A 22,457-nucleotide genomic window follows, 5' to 3' on the forward strand; every position below is an offset into this window, starting at 1 on the left:
ACAAGTGAGACAATGGATGGGGATGGTAAACTACTGTAGACAATGGATACCCAACATCGCTCTAGAAACCAAACGACTAACACCATACACCAGTATGGAGGGCGAGTTTCAACTAGATCCTGTCGCCTTGAGAGCGTTTGAAAACCTAAAGGGAGCATTGTCACAAGCACCAGCGCTGGGGAGACCCCTGTATGACAGGCCCTTCCAGCTATACTGCACTATCCTCACTGATTGTTCGACTGCTGTCCTAACTCAAAAGCATGGGGACAAGCATAGGCCGGTGGCTTACTACTCCTCGAAGTTAGATCCGGTAGCGCTAGGGCATCCCGTATGCACCCAGATTCTGACCGCCATTTATAATAGCCTACAATCGGCTGCCAATCTAACTTTGCAACAAGATATTACAGTATACAGTTCGCACTCGGTAACTGCACTATTAGGCCAATTACAAACTCAGCACCTCACCATGGCCCGACAAAATAAGTACGCGATATACCTGCTGAATAATCCTAAACTGCAATTTAAGCATTGTACTACTATCAACCCAGCATGTTTTCTCACAGAACCACCCCTCGAACAAACAGACCCAGGACATGATTGTCTATTTTTAATCAAGGAGGATACCTCCGTCAGGGATGATCTATCTGATGCCCCAATGCAGAGTCCTGACACAACCATGTATGTGGATGGAAGTGCGTCCGTCAGTCCCCTTGGGAAAAGACTTTCTGGATATGCAATCGTAGATCAGGACAGTAACACTTTGGAGTCTGCCGCCTTTGAGTTTCCGTATTCCGCCCAACAAGCAGAACTGTTCGCATTAATACGAGCTTGTATCTTAGGGAAGGACTTAAAGGTTAACGTTTATACAGACTCGAGATATGCCTTCGGAGTGGTTCATGATTTCGGACAATTATGGAAAAACAGAGGGTTCCTAACCTCTGCAGGAACACAGATATCCCATCAGAAATTAGTATCTGACTTACTACAAGCCCTCATGCTACCAAAACAGATCTCCGTGATAAAGTGCTCCGCACACACAGCAGGACAAACCCCAGTAGATATAGGGAATAGATGCGCTGACCAGGAAGCTAGGGAAGCGTCCCAGGAACGACGAGTGGTTGTGCCTAGAATGATGAGCCAGACTAAAAGCTCAAATAAAAGCAAGTCTCCCTCGGAAAAGCCAATGCCAACCATCCAAGACGTCATTAAGTTACAGGAGGACGCTCCTGACCGTGATAAGGGACTGCGGAAACAGCTCGGTTGTACATATGATTGTGTGTCTAAACTATGGGTCACCCCTGCCGAGCAAACTTGTATGTCAGATGAGCTAGCATTATGGGTTATTGAATGTATACACTTTGCAACTCATTGTGGTGCCAGAGCAACTAGTGACACGTTATTAGCTACATGGTGGCATCCTAGATTACAAGCTCTGGCTCAAGCTATTAGCAATCGCTGCCTCATTTGTCAGCAGCATAACCCGGGAAAAGGCATACCTTGTGAAATGGGTAAGGCGCCGTTACCCACGGGTCCTTTTGAGACCCTCCAGATGGACTACATTGAGTTAGAAAGGTGTCAGTGTTATAAATATGTACTGGTTATTGTTGATGTATTTAGTAAGTGGATTGAGGCCTACCCGACTACGGATAACAAAGCCTCCACTGTTGTAAAAATTTTAATGAGAGAAATTATTCCCAGGTACGGAATTCCAAACCGATTAAGTTCAGACAACGGCCCTCACTTCGTGGGTCAGGTAACCAAGGAATTCTGCACTCAAATGGGCATCCAACAGCAGCTACATTGTGCCTACAGGCCACAGGCCGCCAGACTGGTCGAACGGGCTAATCAGACCTTGAAAAATAAACTTGCCAAATTACAGGCCGAGACGGGAACTACCTGGCTCAAATTACTCCCCGTGGCCTTGTTCCAAATACGTACTACCCCGGCTGGTGCAGCAAGGTTAAGCCCCACTGAAATCATATATGGCAGACCTCTCAAAACCCCGTGGAACCAGGAAGTCCCAAAGACTGTCCACTTTCACCACATGACAGCAGAAATGACTAACTATATTTTGTCGTTAACCAGGGCATTGAGAAGTCTGCACTCCCGGGTACGCGCTGCCTACGTCGACCTCCCCCCTATAGTCAGTCCGTCCAAAATCGAGCCCAGAGCGTATGTATTGATCAAGAATTGGATGCGAAAAGGATTGGAACCTCGTTGGGAAGGACCCTATCAAGTCCTACTCACCACCCCAACTGCTGCCAAAGTAGAGGGAAAGAGTGCTTGGGTTCACCTCCACCACTGTAAAATTGTCAGTAATGCTATGCCTAAAACTTAAAGAATGCTAACCTCTCTTGCTTCCAAGAAATCTCTCCTTAAACAGACGTGCTGCGCCGACCAGCCATGCAGACGCCACTGTGGATCTTCTCCATCAGTGTCCTGCTCACTCCTGGAATAACTCAACAGCCCAGAAGGAGAAAATGCCGGCGGAACCAACCTAAGCGGGTACACCATCTATGCCAAGGAGACGTGCTTCGGTGCAATGATGATAACCCAGGCGGGTTCGGGAAATGGAACGTGATCAACTTGGACACCTACATTGGGCTTATTAGACAGCCCCACCGCTCGCTAGTGCTGAGAAACGAACACAGAGGAACATTGCCATGCTATTGGACCGAGTGTAAATTTGATTATGTCTGTCGACGCCAGGTGACCAAGTCTGTTACTGCAGGGCCATGCAGTAGAACTACTGATACCAAAGGACAAAGTCGTTATCTGAAGTTCAATCAGGAAAGGACGAGAAATGGGCTGCCCCCTATGAGCAGCTTCGACTATTTTAGGTTAGAAGGTAAAAAGGTAAATGCCTTATGGGAGTCTGAGACCAGACAGAGAACATCACCCGCTTTATCACAAAGATAAGGGAACAAATGGATGATATGAAGGGAGCAAGTAACTGGGGAAACTGGGGATTTGGAGGATGGTATGACTGGTTGATAAATATGGCTATGTACCTAGTAGTTGCAATCGTCTGTATTTTTGTTGGACTAGCAATCATGAAATGTGTGTTAGGAAGAATGCAGCTAGCTTTGGAGAAAATAGGTGGCCCGAAGATGTTAATAGTAAGACAGACCAATGAATGTGCAATGAAGGAAGTAAAGTACGATGATAATGAAGAATTTGATCGACTAAATAGGATAGACGTAACCGAATAACGGTTGGTTATCATAGAATGATAAAAGGAGGGAATGAGAATACCAAGGTCAATGAAAAAGAAACTAGAAACTGTAAAGGCAGCAAAGAAGTAAAAAAAAGGCTAACCTGATCTTTAGCTGCTAATGTGGCTGACGCCCACGATGTTACACCTTGCTGATGAGGAACAATGTAGGGCGGCGTGCAGAAGTTATACAGACAATAGGTGGTCGTAAACGCATTACCATGATCGCAAACACATTACCGTGATGTTTACTTAGCTGTAACCCATTCAGTAAAATGTGGCTTGCCCAGCTCGAACTGCCAGGCCAGGAAATCAAATTAAAAGTATACGTGCACAGCTCAGGATTGGTGCAGAATGTACGATGTGTTAATGCTTTCTCAATGCAGGTACAATAATGTAGCACGCTGTGTGGAAAATTGCTTACTCTGTTGGATTCGTCAGACTCTTGCAGGAGTCGGTGCCGATATATCAGAGTAAGACTCCGCGGATAATAAATCGTTTGAACTCTCCGGTTGTATTCGACTCAGTGATTGCTGAACCAGACTGAGGGTAAAAGAATCCGTTCTATCAACGGCACCTCCGACAGTGCGGCGCTCCCTCAGTACTGCCCCTCCAACAGTGCGGCGCTCCCTCAGTACTACACCTCTGACAGTGCGGCACTCCCTCAGTACTGCCCCTCCGACAGTGCGGCACTCCCTCAGTACTGCCCCTTCGACAGTGCGGCACTCCCTCAGTACTGCCCCTCCAACAGTGCAGCACTCCCTCAGTACTGCCCCTCCGACAGTGCGGCGCTCCCTCAGTCCTGCCCCTACGATGGTGCAACACTCCATCAGTACTGCCCCTCCAACAGTGCAGCGCTCCCGCTATACTGTGTCCCGGACAGTGCGGCGCTCCCTCAGTACTGACCTTCCGACAATGCAGCGCTCCCTCAGTACTGCCCCTCCGACAGTGCGGCGCTCCCTCAGTACTGACCCTCCGACAGTGCGGCGCTCCCTTAGTACTGCCCCTCCGACAGTGCAGCGCTCCCTCAGTACTGCCCCTTTGACAGTTCAGCACTTCCTCAGTACTGCCCCTCCGACAGTGCGGCACTCCCTCAGTACTGTACTGGGAGTGTCAGCCTGGATTTTTGTGCTCAAGTTTCTGGAGTGGGACTTGAACCCACAACTATCAATTTCTAATAAGCAGTTAAAACAGCCCCGGTTCTCAAAGCCACGACTGGTACAGTGCCAATGATTAGTTTTTTGTTGTGTTGCTGTGGACTGTGTCACCATCGTGCACTCCTGCTTACGCGCTACTGAATTTAAATGCACAGTGTTTGGTTACTGAGAGCAAACAACTTCTGGGCAAACAAACTAGGGAAAAGTGTGCTGATCAAGAGGCAGATTTAAGGGCCACAGTGGAGTTTTGCTACAGTGCAATAAAAGACACATCGAATAAAACGAACTTGCATCTAGATACAATAGCAAAATACTGCAGCGGTCTCCTCTACATTGGGGAGACCAAACGCCGATTGGGTGACGGCTTTGCGGAACACCTCCGTTCAGTCCGTAAGGGGTGACCCCGAGCTCCCGGTGGCCTGTCACTTTAATTCACCGCTTCACTCCCACTCGGACCTCACCGTCCTCTTACACTGTTCCACGGAAGCTCAGCGTAAGCTCGAGGAACAGCACCTCATCTTCTGATTAGGCGCTCTACAGCCCTCTGGACTCAACATCGAGTTCAACAATTTCAGATCATAACCTCGGCCCTTATCACATATATATATATTATTTTTTTTATCCACACTTTTTGTTTGGCCTTTTTTTCTTCCCTCCCACATGGCAGTGGTCCTTCACTCTGCCAGCGCAATTCACACCCCATCTAGAGCCATCCTTTGTTCCTTAACCTGTCCCATTACCACCTCCTCTCGCCTTGAATATCTCTCAATGTCTCTCAATCTCTCCTGCTTTCTATCCCATCACTGACCTTCCCTTTTGTTCTTTCATCCCCTCCCCCTTTTCCCAGCCCCTAAACATAGAAACATATCAACATAGAAGATAGGAGCAGGAGGAGGCCATTCGGCCCCTCGAGCCTGCTCCGCCATTCAATGCGATCATGGCTGATCATCCAAATTCAGTGCCCTGTCCCTGCCTTCTCCCGATATCCCTTGATCCCCTTAGCCTTAAGAAATATATCTAACTCCTTCTTGAATATATTTAATGAATTGGCCTCAACTGCCTTCTGTGGTAGAGAATTCCACAGGTTCACCACTCTCTGGGTGAAGAAATTCCTCCTCATCCCTGTCCTAAATGGCTTACCCCTTATCCTTAGACTGTGACCCTTGGTTCTGGACTCCCTGGCCATCGGGAACATCCTTCCTGCATCTAGTCTGTCTAGTCCTGTTAGAATTTTATAAGTTTCAATGAGATCCCCTCTCATTCTTCTAAACTCCAGCGAGTATAAGCCCAATTGACCCAATCTCTCCTCATACGTCATTCCTGCCATCCCAGGTATCAGCCTGGTGAATCTTCGCTGCACTCCTCCATGGCAAGAACATCCTTCCTCAGATAAGGCGACCAAAACTGCACACAATACTCAAGATGTGGTCTCACCAAGGCCCTGTACAACTGCAGCAAGACATCCTTGTACCTGTATTCGAACCCTCTCGCTACGAAGGCCAACATACCATTAGCCTTCTTAACCGCCTGCTGCACCTGCATGCTTACCTTCAGCGACTGGTGCTCAAGGACACCCAGGTCTCGTTGCACTTCCCCTTCTCCCAATCTATTGCCATTCAGATAATAATGTGCCTTCCTGTTTTTGACACCAAAGTGGATAACCTCGCATTTATCCACGTTATATTGCATCTGCCATGCTTCTGCCCAATCACCCAACCTGTCCAAATCATCCTGGAGTTTCTCGGCATCCTCCTCACAGCACACACGCCCACCCAGCTTTGTGTTGTCTGCAAATTTGTAGATATTACATCTAGTTCCCTTGTCTAGATCATTAATATATATTGTGAATAGCTGGGGTCCAAGGACCGATCCCTGCGGTACCCCACTAGTCACTGTCTGCCACTCGGAAAAAGAGCCATTTATTCCAACTCTTTGCTTTCTGTCTGCCAACCAGTTCTCTATCCAAGTCAATACCTTGCCCCCAATCCCACGTGCCTTAACTTTACACGCTAATCGCTTATGCGGGACCTTATCGAAAGCTTTCTGAAAGTCCAAATACACCACATCCACTGGTTCTTCCTTATCTATTTTACCAGTTACATCCTCAAAAAATTCCAGTAGATTAGTCAAGCACGATTTACCTTTTGTAAATCCATGTTGACTTTGTCCGATCCTGTCACTGTTATCCACGTGCTCTGCTATTACATCCTTTATAATGGACTCTAGCATTTTCCCCACTACCGATGTCAAGCTTATCGGTCTATAATTCCCGTTTTCTCTCTACCACCTTTTTTGAATAGTGGGGTAACATTAGCTACCCGCCAATCCATGGGTACTGTTCCAGATTCCATCGAATGTTGGAAGATGACCAGCAATGCATCTACTATTTCTGGGGCCACTTCCTTAAGTACCCTAGGATGTAGATTATCAGGCCCTGGGGATTTATCGGCCTTCAATCCCGTCAATTTCCCTAACACCATTTCCCTACAAATACTGATTTCTTTCAGTTCCTCCCTCTCAGTCGACCCTACATTCCCCTTGCTTTCCATTTCCTTCTTTTTTCCAGTTCTGACGAAAGGTCTTCGACCCGAAACGTTGACTCTATTTCTCTCTCCACGGATGCTGCCTGGCCTGCTGAGTTTTTCCAGCGTTTTCTGTTGCATGTAGATAAATCGTCTGAAAGCACTTCACACACTTTTGGAGTTCAATGACTTATGTCGCGGTCTCTAATTCTGGCCTCTTGCACATTCCCCCATTTTAATCGCTCCACCATTGGCGGCCGTGTCTTCAGCTGCCGGGGCCCCAAGCTCTGGAATTCCCTCCCTAAACCTCTCCGCCTCTCTCTCCTCCTTTAAGACGCTCCTTAAAACCTCCCTCTTTGGCCAAGCTTTTGGTCACCTGTCCTAATATCTCCTTATGCGACTCGATGTCAAATTTTGTTTGATAATCGCTCCTGTTTTACTACGTTAAAGGCGCTGTATAAATGCAAGCTGCTGTTGTTGTCGTTTGGTATCGCAACACAGCAAAAGTCTGGTGCCAAAAACCAAGTATAACTGCAAGTCAGTCCATTTTCTGGACTGTGGGAGACTCAACCATGCTGGGTGATAACCACACGACATTGCGCACTGTTGAGCAATGAACCGTGGAATTTACCCTCCTGCTACATGGGTGTTTAGAGAACTTAAAGACAGGTATATATAGGAAACTTTTCTCCTCACCGGTCTTATCTTTTCTCCTCACCTGTCTTATCTTTTCTCCCCCTCCACTCCTGAAAATAGCGGCTAGCCTCTGCTATCTCGACCAAACGCGCGTTGGTCATGTGACTGGTCTAGGCAGCGAGTGTCCTCGGGCAATTCCACCATGGAGGGACTTGCAACTGTGTCAGCCGTGGCTTAGTGGGTAGCACTCCCGCCTGAGTCAGAAGATTGTGGGTTCAAGTCCCATTAGAGGCTTGAACACAAAAATTGGGATAAATACTGGCCAGGACACCGGGGATAACTCCCCTGCTCCTCTTCGAAATAGTGGCCATTGGATCTTTTACGTCCACCTGAGAGGGCAGATGGGGCCTCGGTTTATCGTCTCATCCGAAAGACGGCACCTCCGACAGTGCAGGACTTCCTCTGGACTGTCAGCCTATATTTTGTGCTCAAGTCTCTGGAGTGGGACTTGAACCCACAATCTTCTGACTCAGAGGTGAGAGTGCGACCCACTCTTCTTAGGCAGTCTCTCAGATGAATTGCTTCCACATTAAAAATGAGTTCGCAGGTGACTGATGAGTCCAATGCGGGACCTATAGGGCTGGATTTTCATTGAGGAGGCGGGGCTACAACTTTCAGGGTTGTAGTCCCGCCTCCATCGAGTTCTAGCCAACCCACGTGATTTTGACTTGATTGACCTTGTTGAGCCCGCCCAGCGGGCTCAGCAGGCCAATTAAGGGCCACCCGGCAACAGGTGACGTCACAGATTGATATTTCATCTGTCAAGACCTTTTGACAGATGAAATATCAGTGTTCGACAGCTGTTTGAAGCTGTCAAACACTGACAATCTGTACTCCAAGTTAATTCCTTCCTCTCAGGATGATTTAGAGATCTCTCCGGAACAGAAAGCTGAATGCTGGAACTTTTGACAGCTCGCGGCCATTCTGCTTTCTGTGCCATTCTGCTTTCTGTGCCGGTGAGATGAGGGACTCCCGAGACCTGAAGGAAGGGAGGCTGTAAAGGTAAGTACATGTAAGTAAAACTTCTTTAAATACTTTACACACACCAAACACACTTACCTCTGCACTCATGCATCCATCACTCACCTGAACACCGGACATCTCGACCCCTCCAAGCCCTCCATCCCGACGGCCCGTCTCGCTAACTTGGCGTGGTTTGGAGCCGTCGGGAATCTCACATTTCACCAATGAAAATAGAGATTAGGCTAAAAACTGCCTGTTAACTACCTGTTAATTGGCACTAATCCCCTTCCCGCCTCGGGGAGGCAGGTCCCAGTGCGGGTCGGGTACCCGCCTCCTTTGAATGGCATGGAGGCGGGTTGGGTTCGTGCCCCCCGATTTCGATATTTTAACCCTCCACACGCCTCCAATCCCGCCTCCACGGCCCAATGAAAATCCTGCCCATAGTCTCTGTCAAAGGCGGGGTGGACGGTGGTTGAAGGGGCGGGTGGGTGGGGTGCTTGGGTTGATGTGCGCTCCTTGCGCTTGGCTTCCGCTTGCTCCCGGCGAAGAGACTCGAGGTGTTCGGCGCCTTCCCAGATGCTTCTCCTCCACTTTGTGCAGTCTTGGGCCAGGGATTCCCAGGTGTCGGTGGGGATGTCGCACTTTTTCAAGGAGGCTTTGAGGGTGTCCTTGAAGCGTTTCCTCTGCCCACCTGAGGCTCTCTTGGCGTGCCGGAGCTCCTAGTAGAGCACTTGTTTCGGGAGTCTCGTATCGGGCATGCGGACAATGTGACCCGTCCATCGGAGCTGATCGAGCGCGGTCAAAGCTTCGAGCCACGGCTGACACAATAAAGGTACTTAGTTGATCAGGCAAATCAGCACAAATTGCGGGGGGGGGGGGGGGCGGGTTCACAAGGTTCGCATTTATCCACGTTATATTGCATCTGCCATGCTTCTGCCCAATCACCCAACCTGTCCAAATCATACTGGAGTTTCTTGGCATCCTCCTCACAGCACACACGCCCACCCAGCTTTGTGTTATCTGCAAACTTGGAGATATTACATCTAGTTCCCTCGTCTAGATCATTAATACTGTATATATTGTGAATAGCTGGGGTCCTAGCACCGATCCCTGCGGTACCCCACTAGTCACTGCCTGCCACTTGGACAAAGAGCTGTTTATTTATCTGAGGAAGGATATACTTGCCTTAGAGGCGGTGTGACGAAGGTTCACTGGATTGATCCCTGGGATGAGAGGGTTGTCCTATGAGGAGAGATTGTGTAGAATGGGCCGATGCTCATTGGCATTTAGAAGAATGAGAGGTGATCTCATTGAAACATATGAGATTCTGAGGGCGATTGACAGGGTGGATGCTGAGAGGATGTTTCCCCTAGTGGGGGTATCTAGAACTAGGGGGCATAGTTTCAGAATAAGGGGTCACCAATTTAAGACGGAGAGGAGGAGGAATTTCTTCTCTGAGGGTCGTGAATCTTTGGAATTCTCAACCCCAGGGAGTGATGGAGGCGGAATCACTGAATATATTCAAGGCGGAGATTGACAGACATTTGAGCTTCAGGGGAGTCAAGGGGTGTGGGGAGAGAGCGGGAAAGTGGAGTTGAGGCCAAGATTGGTTCAGCCATGATCTTATTGAATGGCGGGACAGGCTCGAGGGGCCGATTGGCCGACTCCTGCTCCTGTTTCTTATGTTCTTAATTGAGCTCCAGACCTTCCAGCTCTGCCTGACTCGATTACCCGCAGGCCACACGGCGATCCAAGCTTACCATGGCTTTCATCGCCGCCGTTCGGACACGAGGGTCCTGGTCGGTGAAGGAGTCGCTGATGATCTTCTGCACGTCTTTGGCAGCTAGGTTTTCCAGCTCCTTTGCCGCCGGCTTATCCAGGGACCCCAGGCACCCGATCAGCTGCAAGCATTTATTCCTCACCACGTGCGAGGTGTCCACTAGGTGCTGAATATCGCAAACAAACAACACTGCAGTTACACGGAATGCATAGACAGAAAAGAAAGAACATGCATTTCTATAGCGCCTTTCACCACCTCAGGACGTCCCAAAACACTTTACAGCCAATGAAGTACATTTGGAAGTGTAGTCACTGTTGTAATGTAGGAAACACGGCAGTCAATTTGCGCACAGCAAGCTCCCACAGACAGCAATGTGATAGTGACCAGATCATCTGTTTTAGGTGTTGGTTGAGGGATAAATATTGGCCAGGACACCGGGGGTTGGGGGGGAAAACTCCCCATCTCTTCTTCCAACTAGTGGTCATGTCCTAAGAACGTAAGAAATAGGAGCAGGAGTAGGCCCCTTGAGCCGAGTCAGTCATTCAACATGTTACATCAACTCTTTATTGTATCATAGACAGGCTGGTGAAATGGGCGGACACGTGGCAGATGAAACATTTTGGTAGGAAGAATGAGACGAGGCAATATAAACTAAAGGGTACAATCCTAATGGGGGTGCATTAACAGAGAGACCTGGGGGTATATGTGCACAAATCGTTGATGGCGGCAGGGCAGGTTGAGAAAGTGGTTAAAAAAAGCACACGGGATCCTGGGCTTCATAAATAGAGGCATAGAGTACAAAAGCAAGGAAGTTATGGTGAGCCTTTATAAAACACTGGTTCAGCCTCAACTGGAGTATTGTGTTTACTTTAAGATGCATGTGAAGGCCTTAGAGAGGGTGCAGAAAAGATTTACAAGAATGGTTCCAGGCATGAGGGACTTCAGTTACGTGGATAGACTGGAGAAGCTGGGGCTGTTCTCCTTGGAACAGAGAAGGTTGAGATGAGATTTGATAGAGGTGTTCAAAATCATGAGGGGTCTGGACAGAGTAGATAGAGAGAAACTGTTCCCATTGGCGGAAGGGTCAAGAACCAGAGGACACAGATTTAAGGTGATTGGCAGAAGAACCAAAGGCGACATGAGGAAAAACTTTTTTACGCAGCGAGTGGTTAGGATCTGGAATGCACTGCCTGAAAGGGTGGTGGAGGCAGATTCAATCACGGCTTTCAAAAGGGAATTGGATAAGTACCTGAAGGAAAAAAATCTGCAGGGCTACGGGGAAAGGGCGGGGGAGTGGGACTAACTGAAGTGCTCTTGCAGAGAGCCAGCACGGGCTCGACGGGCCGAATGGCCTCCTTCTGTGCTGTAACCATTCTACGATTCTAACCCCACTTTCCTGCACTATCCCCTGATTCCCTTAGTGCCCAAAAATCTATCGATCTCAGCCTTGAATATACTCAATGACTGAGCCTCCACAGCCCTCTGGGGCAGAGAATTCTAAAGATTCACCACCCTCTGAGTGAAGAAATTCCTCCTCATCTCAGTCCTAAATGGCCGACCCCTTATCCTGAGACTATGCCCCCTAGTTCTAGACTCTCCAGCCAGGGGAAACAACCTCTCAGCATCTACCCTGACAATCCCCTTAAGAATTTTATGTTTCAATGAGATCACCTCTCATTCTTCTAAACTCCAGAGAGTATCGGCCCATTCTACTCAAACTCTCCTCATAGGACAGCCCTCTCATCCCAGGAATCAATCTGGTGAACCTTCGTTGCACACACCTCCTTTAAGGGAAGTGCATCTTTCCTTAGGTAAGGAGACCAAAAGACAAAAAAAAAATCATAGAATGATACAGCAGAAAAGGAGGCCAATTGATCCGGCTAAAAGGGATAGGTTTAGTGGGTTTAATCTGGCTAAAATGGTCTCCTTATCTGAGGAAGAATATACTTGGCCTTGGAGGCGGTGCAGCGAAGGTTCACTAGATTGATTCCTGGGATGAGCGGGCTGTCCTATGAGGAGAGATTGTGTAGATTGGGCCGATACTCTCTGGAGTTTAGAAGAATGAGAGGTGATCTCATGGAAACATATTAAGATTCTGAGGGGGATTGACAGGGTAGATACTGAGAGGTTGTTTCCCCCTGGCTGGAGAGTCTAGAACTAGGGGTCACAGTCTCAGGATAAGGGGTCGGCCATTTAGGACTGAGATGAGGAGGAATTTCTTCACTCAGAGGGTGGTGAATCTTTGGAATTCTCTACCCCAGAGGGCTGTGGATGCTGAATCGTTGAGTATATTCAAGGCTGAGATCGATAGATTTTTGGACTCTAGGGGAATGAAGTGATATGGAGATCGGGCGGGAAAGTGGAGTTGAGGTCGAAGATCAGCCATGATCTTATTGAATGGCGGAGCAGGCTCGAGGGGCCGAATGGCCGACTCCTGCTCCTAATTCTTATGATCAATTTGGTGGACTTAATCTGGCTAAAAAGGATTGGTTTAGTTGGTTTAATCTAGCTAAAAGGGATGGGGATTGATGGGTTTGATCTGAATAAGAGGGATGGGCTTTTCCTGTTCCGAATATATTTCTATAGCTAGTCCACCGGAAACCATTTGCTGCCCTGCTTTCTCTTGCCAATAACCCGGGAACCAAAGATAACTTAAGTAACCATTTCCTACCTTACATCCAATCTCAACCAAACGGAAACCGAGAGGCAGGTTGTCCTGGAGCTGAATGCCGATCACTAAAATGGTGTCCAGTAACTGTGCGAGGACATGGTGAGACTCTGCAACAACACGGCACATTTCACAACAAATGCCCCAAAACATGGGCAAACTAGTCTTACATTTTCAAAGGAAATTTGAGATGCTGCAATTTTTTCCCCCCCACACACGGACATTAGTGTTTTTCTCCCTGGTTTTGACATAAAAGTGGCAAAAATCATAATCATAATCAACTTTGTCATTGTTAGTGCACAAGTGCAGTACAACGAAATGTAGGCTTGCGGCTCCCGAGAGTGTACATTTAGATTAAGACATTTAAACATTCAACATTCATTTGGCTTGTAATACATTAACATAAACATAACCATAATAAAGTGCATTGGCAGATGTGCAGGTTTTAGAGTTTATTTGTGGAGTTCAGTAGGATGACAGCCCTGGGAAAGAAGCTGTTCCTAAATCTGGTCGTACGGGTGCGAATGCATCTGTAGCGTCTCCCAGATGGCAGGAGGGCGAACAGACTGTGGCTGGGGTGGGTAGGGTCTTTGATGATGGACCGTGACCTCCGTAAACAGCGTTTCTGGTATATGTGCTCTATGGTCGGTAGCCGGGTGCCGGTAATGCGTTGGGCAGTTTTGACTACCCGCTGCAGGGCTTTCCGGTCATAGGAGCTACAGCTGCCATACCATACTGTGATACAGTTCGTCAGGATGCTCTCTATTGTGCAGCGGTAAAAGTTAGAGAGGATCAGCTGTGACAGGTTACATCCCTTCAGCCTCCTTAGGAAATATAGGCGCTGCTGGGCCTTCTTCACCAGAGAGGAGGTATTGAGGGACCAGGAGAGGTCTTCCGTGATGTGTTTATATAGTGTCTTATCATATTGCTGAAGTACCTCAAAATGCTTCCCAGAACAACAAATTATTCTTTTAATCCATTCACGGATGTGGGAGTCGCTGGCATTTATTGCCCATCCCTAATTGCCCTTGAGAAGGTGGTGGTTGACCCGCTGCAGTCCGTGTGGTGAAGGTGCTCCCACAGTAATGTTAGGGAAGGAGTTCCAGGATTTTTGACTCAGTGACCATGAAGGAAAGACCGATATATGCCCCAAGTCAAAGCCAAATGTTGGTCCCATTCGGCGCCAGTAACACCCCACAAACAGTAGTGAGGCGAATGACTTGTATTTTTTTTTGCTGGCCTTGTTTAAGGAAGGAATGTTGGTCCGGACACTGGGACAGCCCCTTGCTCTCCTTCTAACAGCGTCAGGCGACCTTCAATATTCACCTGAACAGGCTGGCAGAGGCTCAGTTTAACGCCTCATCTGAAAGGCTGACAATATGGCACTAGATTACCAAGTTCCGGCGGGCTCAAGTTTCCTCCCTGAACCTTTTGAATTCTCCACCCCGGAGGGCTGTGGAGGCTCAGTCGTTGAGTATATTCAAAGCTGAGAGCGATGAGCACGGTGGCATAGTGGTTAGCACTGTTGCCTCACAGCGCCAGGGACCCGGGTTCGAATCCGGCCTCGGGTAACTGTCTGTGTGGAGTTTGCACATTCTCCCCGTGTTTGCGTGGGTTTCCTCCGGGTGCTCCGGTTTCCTCCCACAGTCCAAAGATGTGCGGGTTAGGTTGATTGGCTATGATAAATTGACCCTTAGTGTTAGGGGGATTAAATACGTGGGGTTACGGGGATCGGGTGGGACATGTGTCGGTGCAGGCTCGATGGGCCGAAATGGCCTCTATCTGCACTGTGGGGTTTCTGTGTGTGTGTGTGTGTGATAAGAGTTTCGGATACTAAGGGAACCAAGGGATATGGGGATCGGGCGCGAAAGTGGAGTTGAGGTCGAATATCAGCCGTGATCTTATTGAATGGCGGAGCAGGTTCGAAGGGCCGTATGGCCGACTCCTGCTCCTAATTCTTATCTAATGATCCATGTTTTTCATGTAAAAGTAATTGTAAAATTAACTTCAGACGGGTCGCTAACCAGAGGGCACAGATTTAACGTGTTTGGCAAAAGAACCAGAGGCGACATGAGGGAAAACTTTTGTTTACGCAACGAGTGGTTAGGATTTGGAAGGCGCTGCCTGATAGGGTGATGGATACAGATTCAATAGTAGCCTTCAAAAGGGAACTGCATAAATACTTGAAGGAGAAAAGATTGCAGGGATATGGGGAAAGAGCGGGGGAGTGGGACTGACTGGATTGCTCTTCGAAAGAGCCGGCGCAGACTCGATGGGCCGAATGGCCTCCTTCTGTGCTGTACTGTTCTACGATTCTTCTTTCCTGTCCCATAAGGATAATTCACAGATGGAAGAATATTTTTATCTTTAGCTGTGGCTCAGTTAGTAGCACTCTTGCCTCGGAGTCAGAAAGTTGTGGGTTCAAGTCCCACTTGAGGTTTGAGCACAAAAATCTAGACTGACACTCCAGTGCAGTGCTGAGGGAGTGTTGCATTGTCAGAGGTGCAGTCTTTCGGATGCGACGTTAAACCGAGGCCCCATCTGTTCTCTCTAGTGGGCTTAAAAGATCCTATGACACTATTTTTTTCTATGTTTCTATTAAGGCTAAAGGGATCAAGGGGTATGGGGAGAAAGCAGGGACAGGGTACTGAATTTGGATGATCAGCCATGATCGCATTGAATGGCGGAGCAGGTTCGAGGGGCCGAATGGCCTACTCCTGCTCCTAGTTTCTATGAAATCCAGGCTGACTGTCCTTGTACACCAGTCACTGAAAGCAAACATGCAGGTGCAGCAAGCTGTTGGGAAGGCAAATGGTATGCTGGCCGTCATTGCAAGAGGATTTGAGTACAGGAGCAAGGATGTCTTACTACAGTTATACAGGGCCTTGGTGAGACCACACCTGGAGTACTGTGCAGTTTTGGTCTCCTTACCTAAGAAAGGCTATACAGGAAACTCTCGATTTACCAGCACCTAAATAACCGGAAACCTCTGTTAACCGGCAAAATTCAGGAGTAGGTTCAGGTAAGTTTTACTTCATATTAGTGGCCGTTCCTGGATCTGTGGCCGTGTAACCGGGGTTCCTGCACCTGTTGCTAAGCAACAGGGATGCCTGGATCTTGTGGCCGGGGTTCCTGCACCTGTTGCTAAGCAACAGGGAAGCCTGGATCTGGTGCTGTGTACGGGGCTTTCGTACTTTTTACTATACCTCTCTGTAATCCGGACTTTTTGATAAACCGGCACCATGCCGGTCCCGGATAAAAAAGAGTTTCCTGTACTTGCCATAGAGGGAGTGCAGCGAAGGTTCACCAGGCTGATTCCTGGGATGGCAGGACTGTTGTATAAGGAGAGATTGGGTCGACTAAGCCTGTATTCACTAGAGTTTAGAAGAATGAGAGGGGAACTCATTGAAACATAAAAAATTCTGACAGGGCTAGACAGACTGGATGCAGGGAGGATGTTTCCCCTGGCTGGGGGGGTCTAGAACAAGGGGTCACAGTCTCAGGATACGGGGTAGGACATTTAGGACTGAGCTATGGAGAAATTTCTTCACTCAGAGGGTGGTGAACCTGTGGAATTCTCTACCACAGAAGGCTGTGGAGGCCAAGTCACTGAATATATTTAAGAAGGAGATACAGGAAACTTTGGTTTATCCGGAGGTTAACTGTCCAGAATGCTCGAGCCACCGGCAAAAATCAGGAGCCGTTTCGTTAGTTTTTTTTCCTTTTCGTTGCTTTTTTTCCCCACCAGTCAGGCTCTGCAAGGTCTCGCTGAAGCTGTTGCTAAGCTACAGAGACACTTGCAAGGTACGGCCGACTGTTTAGAAGCACAGGGTTTGTTGCCAGATACGGAGCTCAAAATCTCCGTATGTTTCAACATTAGCGCTGGTTTTCCGGCAGTTTTGATGGGACGGCAACAGCTCGGTCCCGTCGGTGCCGGATAGCACAAACTTTCCTGTACATAGATTTCTAGACACAAAAGGCATCAAGGGGTATGGGGAGAGAGGGGGAATATGGTATTGAGATAGAGGATCAGCCATGATCATATTGAATGGTGGAGCAGGTTCGAAGGGCCGAATGGCCTACTCCTGTTCCTATTTTTCTATGTTTCTGGCGCTCCCAGTGCAGTACTGAGGGAGTGCCGCACTGTTGGAGGCGCCGTCTTTCGGATGAGACGGTAAACCAAGGCCCCGTCTGCTCTCTCAGGTGGATGTAAGAGATTCCACGGCCACCATAGAAGAGCAGGGAGCTTTCCTTGGTGTCCTGGCCAATAATTTATCCCTCAGCCAACACATTAGTGAACCAGTTGGGTTTTTAAGATAATCCGACAGTTTCGTGGTCACTGATATAACCAGCTTTTCTTTTATTTCCAGATTATTTATTCTGAATTCAAATCCTCAAACGGTCGTGGTGTGATCAAAACTCACGTTCTCTGAGTCAGTAGTCCAGCAACCTGACCACTAAACTACCGTACCCAAGGAAGTGTATTTCCAGTCTCTGCTAATATTCTGCTTTCGAGACTTACTTTCATTGTTAAGGGTGACGATGACATCGTCTACGATGCAATCAGCGACAAAGCCTGAAGTTTTCGACAGCAGCCCAATCAAAGCAGCGATCTTCAGCCTGACCGAGCTCTCGTTCTCCTGTAATGGAAATACAGATGTCAGCCAAGGCACATCCACGCTCCCAATTCTGCCCTTAACCAAAGAACAGCAACCTGCATTTATACAACGCCTTTAACATAGTAAAACGTGCCAAGGCGCTTCACGGGAGCATTATCTGACAAAAATCGACACCAAGACAAAAAACATAGAAACATAGAAGATAGGAGCAGGAGTAGGCCATTCGGCCCCTCGAGCCTGCTCCGCCATTCGATGAGATCATGGCTGATCATCCAAACTCAGTACCCCGTACCTGCCTTCTCCCCATATCCCTTGATACCTTTAGCTCTAAGAAATATATCTAACTCCTTCTTGAATATATTTAAAGACTTGGCCTCAACCACCTTCTGTGGTAGAGATTTCCACAGGTTCACCACTCTCTGGGTGAAGAAATTCTTCCTCATCTCTGTCCTAAATGGCTTATCCCTTATCCTTAGACTATGACCCCTGGTTCTGGACTCTCCGACCATCGGGAACATTCTACCTGCATTTAGTTTGTCCAGACCTGTCAGAATTTTATAAGTTTCGATGAGATCCCCTCTCATTCTTCGAAACTCCAGCGAGTATAAGCCCAATCGACACAATATCTCCTCATACGTCATTCCTGCCATTCCAGGGATCAGCCTTGTGAATCTTCGCTGAACTCCTTCCATGGCAAGAACATCCTTCCTCAGATAAGGCGACCAAAACTGCACACAGTACTCAAGGTGTGGTCTCACCAAGGCCCTGTACAACTGCAGCAGGACATCCTTGCTCCTGTATTCAAACCCTTTCGCTATGAAGGCCAACATACCATTTGCCTTCTTCACCGCCTGCTGCACCTGCATGCTTACCTTCAGCGACTGGTGCACAAGGACACCCAGGTCTCGTTGCACTTCCCCTTCTCCCAATCCATTGCCATTCAAATAATAGTCTGCCTTTCTGTTTTTGACACCAAAGTGGATAACCTCGCATTTATCCACGTTATATTGCATCTGCCATGCTTTTGCCCAATCACCCAACATGTCCAAATCATCCTGGAGTTTCTCGGTATCCTCCTCGCAGCACACACGCCCACCCAGCTTTGTGTCGTCTGCAAACTTGGAGATATTACATCTAGTTCCCTTATCTAGATCATTAATGTATATTGTGAATAGCTGGGGTCCAAGGACCGATCCCTGCGGTACCCCACTAGTCACTGCCTGCCACTCGGAAAAAGACCCATTAATTCCTACTCTCTGCTTTCTGTCCGCCAACCAGTTCTCTATCCAAGTCAATACCTTGCCCCCAATCCCATGTGCCTTAACTTTACACGCTAACCTCTTATGTGGGACCTTATCGAAAGCCTTTTGAAAGTCCAAATACACCACATCTACTGGTTCTCCCTTATCTATTTTCCCAGTTACATCCTCAAAAAATTCCAGTAGATTAGTCAAGCACGATTTACCTTTTGTAAATCCATGTTGACTTTGTCCGATCCTGTCACTGTTTTCCAAGTGCTCAGCTATTACATCCTTTATAATGGACTCTAGCATTTTCCCCACTACCGATGTCAGGCTTACCGGTCTGTAATTCCCCGCTTTCTCTCTACCACCCTTTTTGAATAGTGGGGTAACATTAGCTACCCTCCAATCCATGGGTACAGTTGCAGATTCCAGCGAATTTTGGAAGATGATCAGCAATGCATCTACTATTTCTAGGGCCACCTCCTTAAGTACCCTAGGATGTAGATTATCAGGCCCTGGGGATTTATCGGCCTTCAATCCCGTCAATTTCCCTAACACCATTTCCCTACAAATACTGATTTCTTTCAGTTCCTCCCTCATCAGACCCTATGTTCTCCAACATCTCTGGAAGGTTATTTGTGTCCTCCTTTGTGAAGACAGAACCAAAATATGCATTTAATTGGTCTGCCATTTCTTTGTTCCCCATTATAATTTCCCCTGCTTCTGACTGCAAGGGACCGACACTTGATTTCACTAATCTTTTTCTCTTCACACATATCTATAAAAGCTCTTAGTCAGTTTTTATGTTCCTGCAAGCTTACTTTCATATTCTATTTTCCCTTCTTAATTAATCCCTTTGTCCTCCTTTGTTGAATCCTAAACTGCTCCCAATCCTCAGGATTACCGCTTTTTCTGGCCAATTTATATGCCCTCTCCTTGGATCTTATGCTATCCCTAATTTCCCTTGTTAGCCACGGTTGAGTCACCCTTTTTGTTTTATTCTTATCCCAAACTGGGATGAACAACTTCTGTAGTTCATCCATGCTGTCTTTGAATGTTTGCCATTGCCTATCCACCGTCAACCCTTTGAGTGACACCAATTCGCGCCTCATACCATCGTAGTTTCCTTTATTTAAATTCAGGACCCTAGTCTCCGAGTCAACTACTTCACTCTCCATCCTAATGAAGAATTCTATCATATTATGATCGCTCTGACCCAAGGGGCCTCGTACAACAAGATTGCTAATTAATCCTCTCTCATTACATACCCAGTCTAAGATGGCCTGATCTCTGGTTGGTTCCTCGACATATTGTTCCAGAAAACCATCCCATAAACATTCTAGGAATTTCTCCTCCACAGTATTTTTACTAATTTGGTTAGCCCAATCTATATGTAAATTAAAGTCACCCATGATGACTGCTGTTCCCTTACTGCATGCTTCTCTAATTTCCCTTTTAATGCCATCCCCAACCTCCGTATTACTGTTTGGAGGTCTATATACCACTCCCACTAACGTTTTCTGCCCCTTGATATTTCTCAGTTCTACCCATACAGATTCCACATCATCAGAGTTAATATCCTTCCTTTCAATTGTGTTAATCCCCTCTTTAACCAGCAATGCTACCCCACCTCCCTTTCTTTTTTGCCTATCTTTCCTAAATATTGAATACCCCTGGATGTTGAGTTCCCAGCCTTGGCCACCCTAGAGCCATGTTTCTGTAATCCCAATCAAATCATATTCGTTTACCTCTATTTGCGCAGCTAATTCATCCACCTTGTTCCGAATGCTCCTCGCATTAAGGAGATATTAGGAGGGGCGACTAAAAGTCTTGATCAAAGACGTAGGTTTTAAGGAGAGTCTTAAAGGAGAGAGAGGTGGAGAGGTTTAGGGAAGGGATTCCAGAGCTTAAGGCCTAGACGGTTGAAGGCACAGCCGCCAATGTGGGGCGAAGAGAGTGGGGGGATGTGTACGAGACCAGAGTTCTCGGAGGCTGAAAGAGGTTACAGAGATGAGGATGAGGCCGTGGAGGGATTTGAAAAGGAGGATGAGAATTTTAGAAAGGTTTAACAAAGCCAAAGGATTGGTAATGACTTCCAAGGTACCCTCGAGGTCCTGTGGGGAAATGCACTGCTACCGAGATGGTGAAGGTCCGAGTTTCGATCGGTGTTAATTGGGGTAACCTCAACTGTACTGGGGTGCTACAGCTGTCTTCAGCTCCCCTTTGTGTAAGGGAGGGGAAACAGGAACCAGTGTTTCCATTCTTCATCCTGTAACCCAGGAAAGACCCACTTCACTGGGCTCAGACAATAAGCTCAGAGATCGACCAGCTCAGCAACACTGGAAGGCCAGGTCTACGCATGAATAATATCTGCTCAACTAAGGTACCAGAGACCCAGGAATAGGAATTTATACAGCGTCTTTCACAGCCTCTTGACGTCCCGACGGGCTCTGCAGTCACTGTTGTAATGTAGCAAGCGCAGCAGCCAATTTGCGCACAGCAAGCTCCACAAACAGCAATGTGATAATGACCAGATAATCTGTTTTAGTGATGTTGATTGAGGGATAAATATTGACCCCAGGACACCGGGGAGAACTCCCTGCTCTTCTTCGAAATAGTGCCGTGGGATCTTTTACGTCCACCCGAGAGGGCAGACAGGGTCTCGGTTTAACGTCTCATCCGAAAGACGGCACCTCCGACAGTGCAGCACTCCCTCAATACCGGCGCTGGGAATACTGGGTGCTCAAGTCTCTGGAGTGCCCAAGGAACCGTAGCCCAGAATGAATCTATGCCATTTGGAGGAAGCAAGCGGACAAAAACTGACGGCGCCAAGCCAAAGAAGGAGATTGTTCGGAAGGTTGTGGGCTGGAGGGGGTTACAGAGATAGGGAGGGGGCAAGGCCATGGAGGGGGCGAGGAGGCCATGGAGGGATTTGAAAACAAGGATGAGAATTTTAAAGTCGAGGCGTTGCCGGACCAGAAACCAATGCAGGTCAGCGAGCACTGGGGGGGGGGGGGGGGGGGGGGGGGGGGGGGGGGGGGGGGGGGCGGTGTGATGGGTGAACGGGACTTGGTGCGAGTTAGGATCCAATTGCCTGGTTACAGACAGTTGCCCGGGCGGTGTAAAGTGGTGGGGGCCCGTACCTTATAGTAGTGATCCAGGAGGATGCGAACGACTCCCTCCACGCTCTCTGCCTCCACGGGCTTCTTTGCGAACTGCAGCAGGTACTGCAGGGCTTCGTGGGGCTTGTGGATTTGCACAGGTCAATGTGGAGAGCTGCCGATTTGCTGGGCTTCGTCAGCCGGAGTTTCTTCGCCGGAAGCTCTTCGTGCGGCAGTTGCTACGTTTGGAGTGAGAGGAAAAAAATAAATAAAGAGAATCAATTCAGCAAACTATAAAATGGCCGAACGGAAGGAGCCCAACCAATCCAGCTGCTTCATAGAATGATACAGCACAGGAGGAGGCCATTCGGCCCATTGTGCCTGTGCCGGCTCTTTGAAACAGCTCTCCAATTAGTCCCACTCCCCCTCACTCTTTCCCCACAGCCCTACAAATTTTTTCCCTTCAAGTTTTTATGCAATTCCCTTTTTGAAA

The 22,457-nt window shown here is 48.0% G+C and overlaps 1 protein-coding gene across 2 annotated transcripts in view; it reads right to left on the reverse strand.

Annotated features, from left to right (window-relative positions):
- The window catches only part of ints4 (integrator complex subunit 4), an 84,828-nt gene extending 62,702 nt beyond the window's left edge, over positions 1 to 22,126 (reverse strand). Inside the window, exons 1-4 of one of the 2 annotated variants that reach the window (XM_085999746.1) lie at positions 22,007 to 22,126; positions 17,523 to 17,640; positions 13,004 to 13,110; positions 10,313 to 10,498 (exon numbers count right to left, since the gene is read on the reverse strand). In XM_085999746.1, the coding sequence (XP_085855872.1) occupies positions 10,313 to 10,324 (12 nt within the window). In that variant the 5' untranslated portion in view covers positions 10,325 to 10,498; positions 13,004 to 13,110; positions 17,523 to 17,640; positions 22,007 to 22,126. Of the gene's footprint in view, positions 1 to 10,312; positions 10,499 to 13,003; positions 13,111 to 17,522; positions 17,641 to 22,006 lie in introns of those variants that run through there. The other variant, XM_085999744.1, reaches the window with a different exon arrangement.
- Positions 22,127 to 22,457: the final 331 nt, after the last annotated feature.

The sequence above is a fragment of the Somniosus microcephalus genome, chromosome 10 (assembly GCF_052327205.1).
Source record: "Somniosus microcephalus isolate GS21.2 chromosome 10, FLI_Smic_1.0, whole genome shotgun sequence".
NCBI lineage: Eukaryota > Metazoa > Chordata > Chondrichthyes > Squaliformes > Somniosidae > Somniosus > Somniosus microcephalus.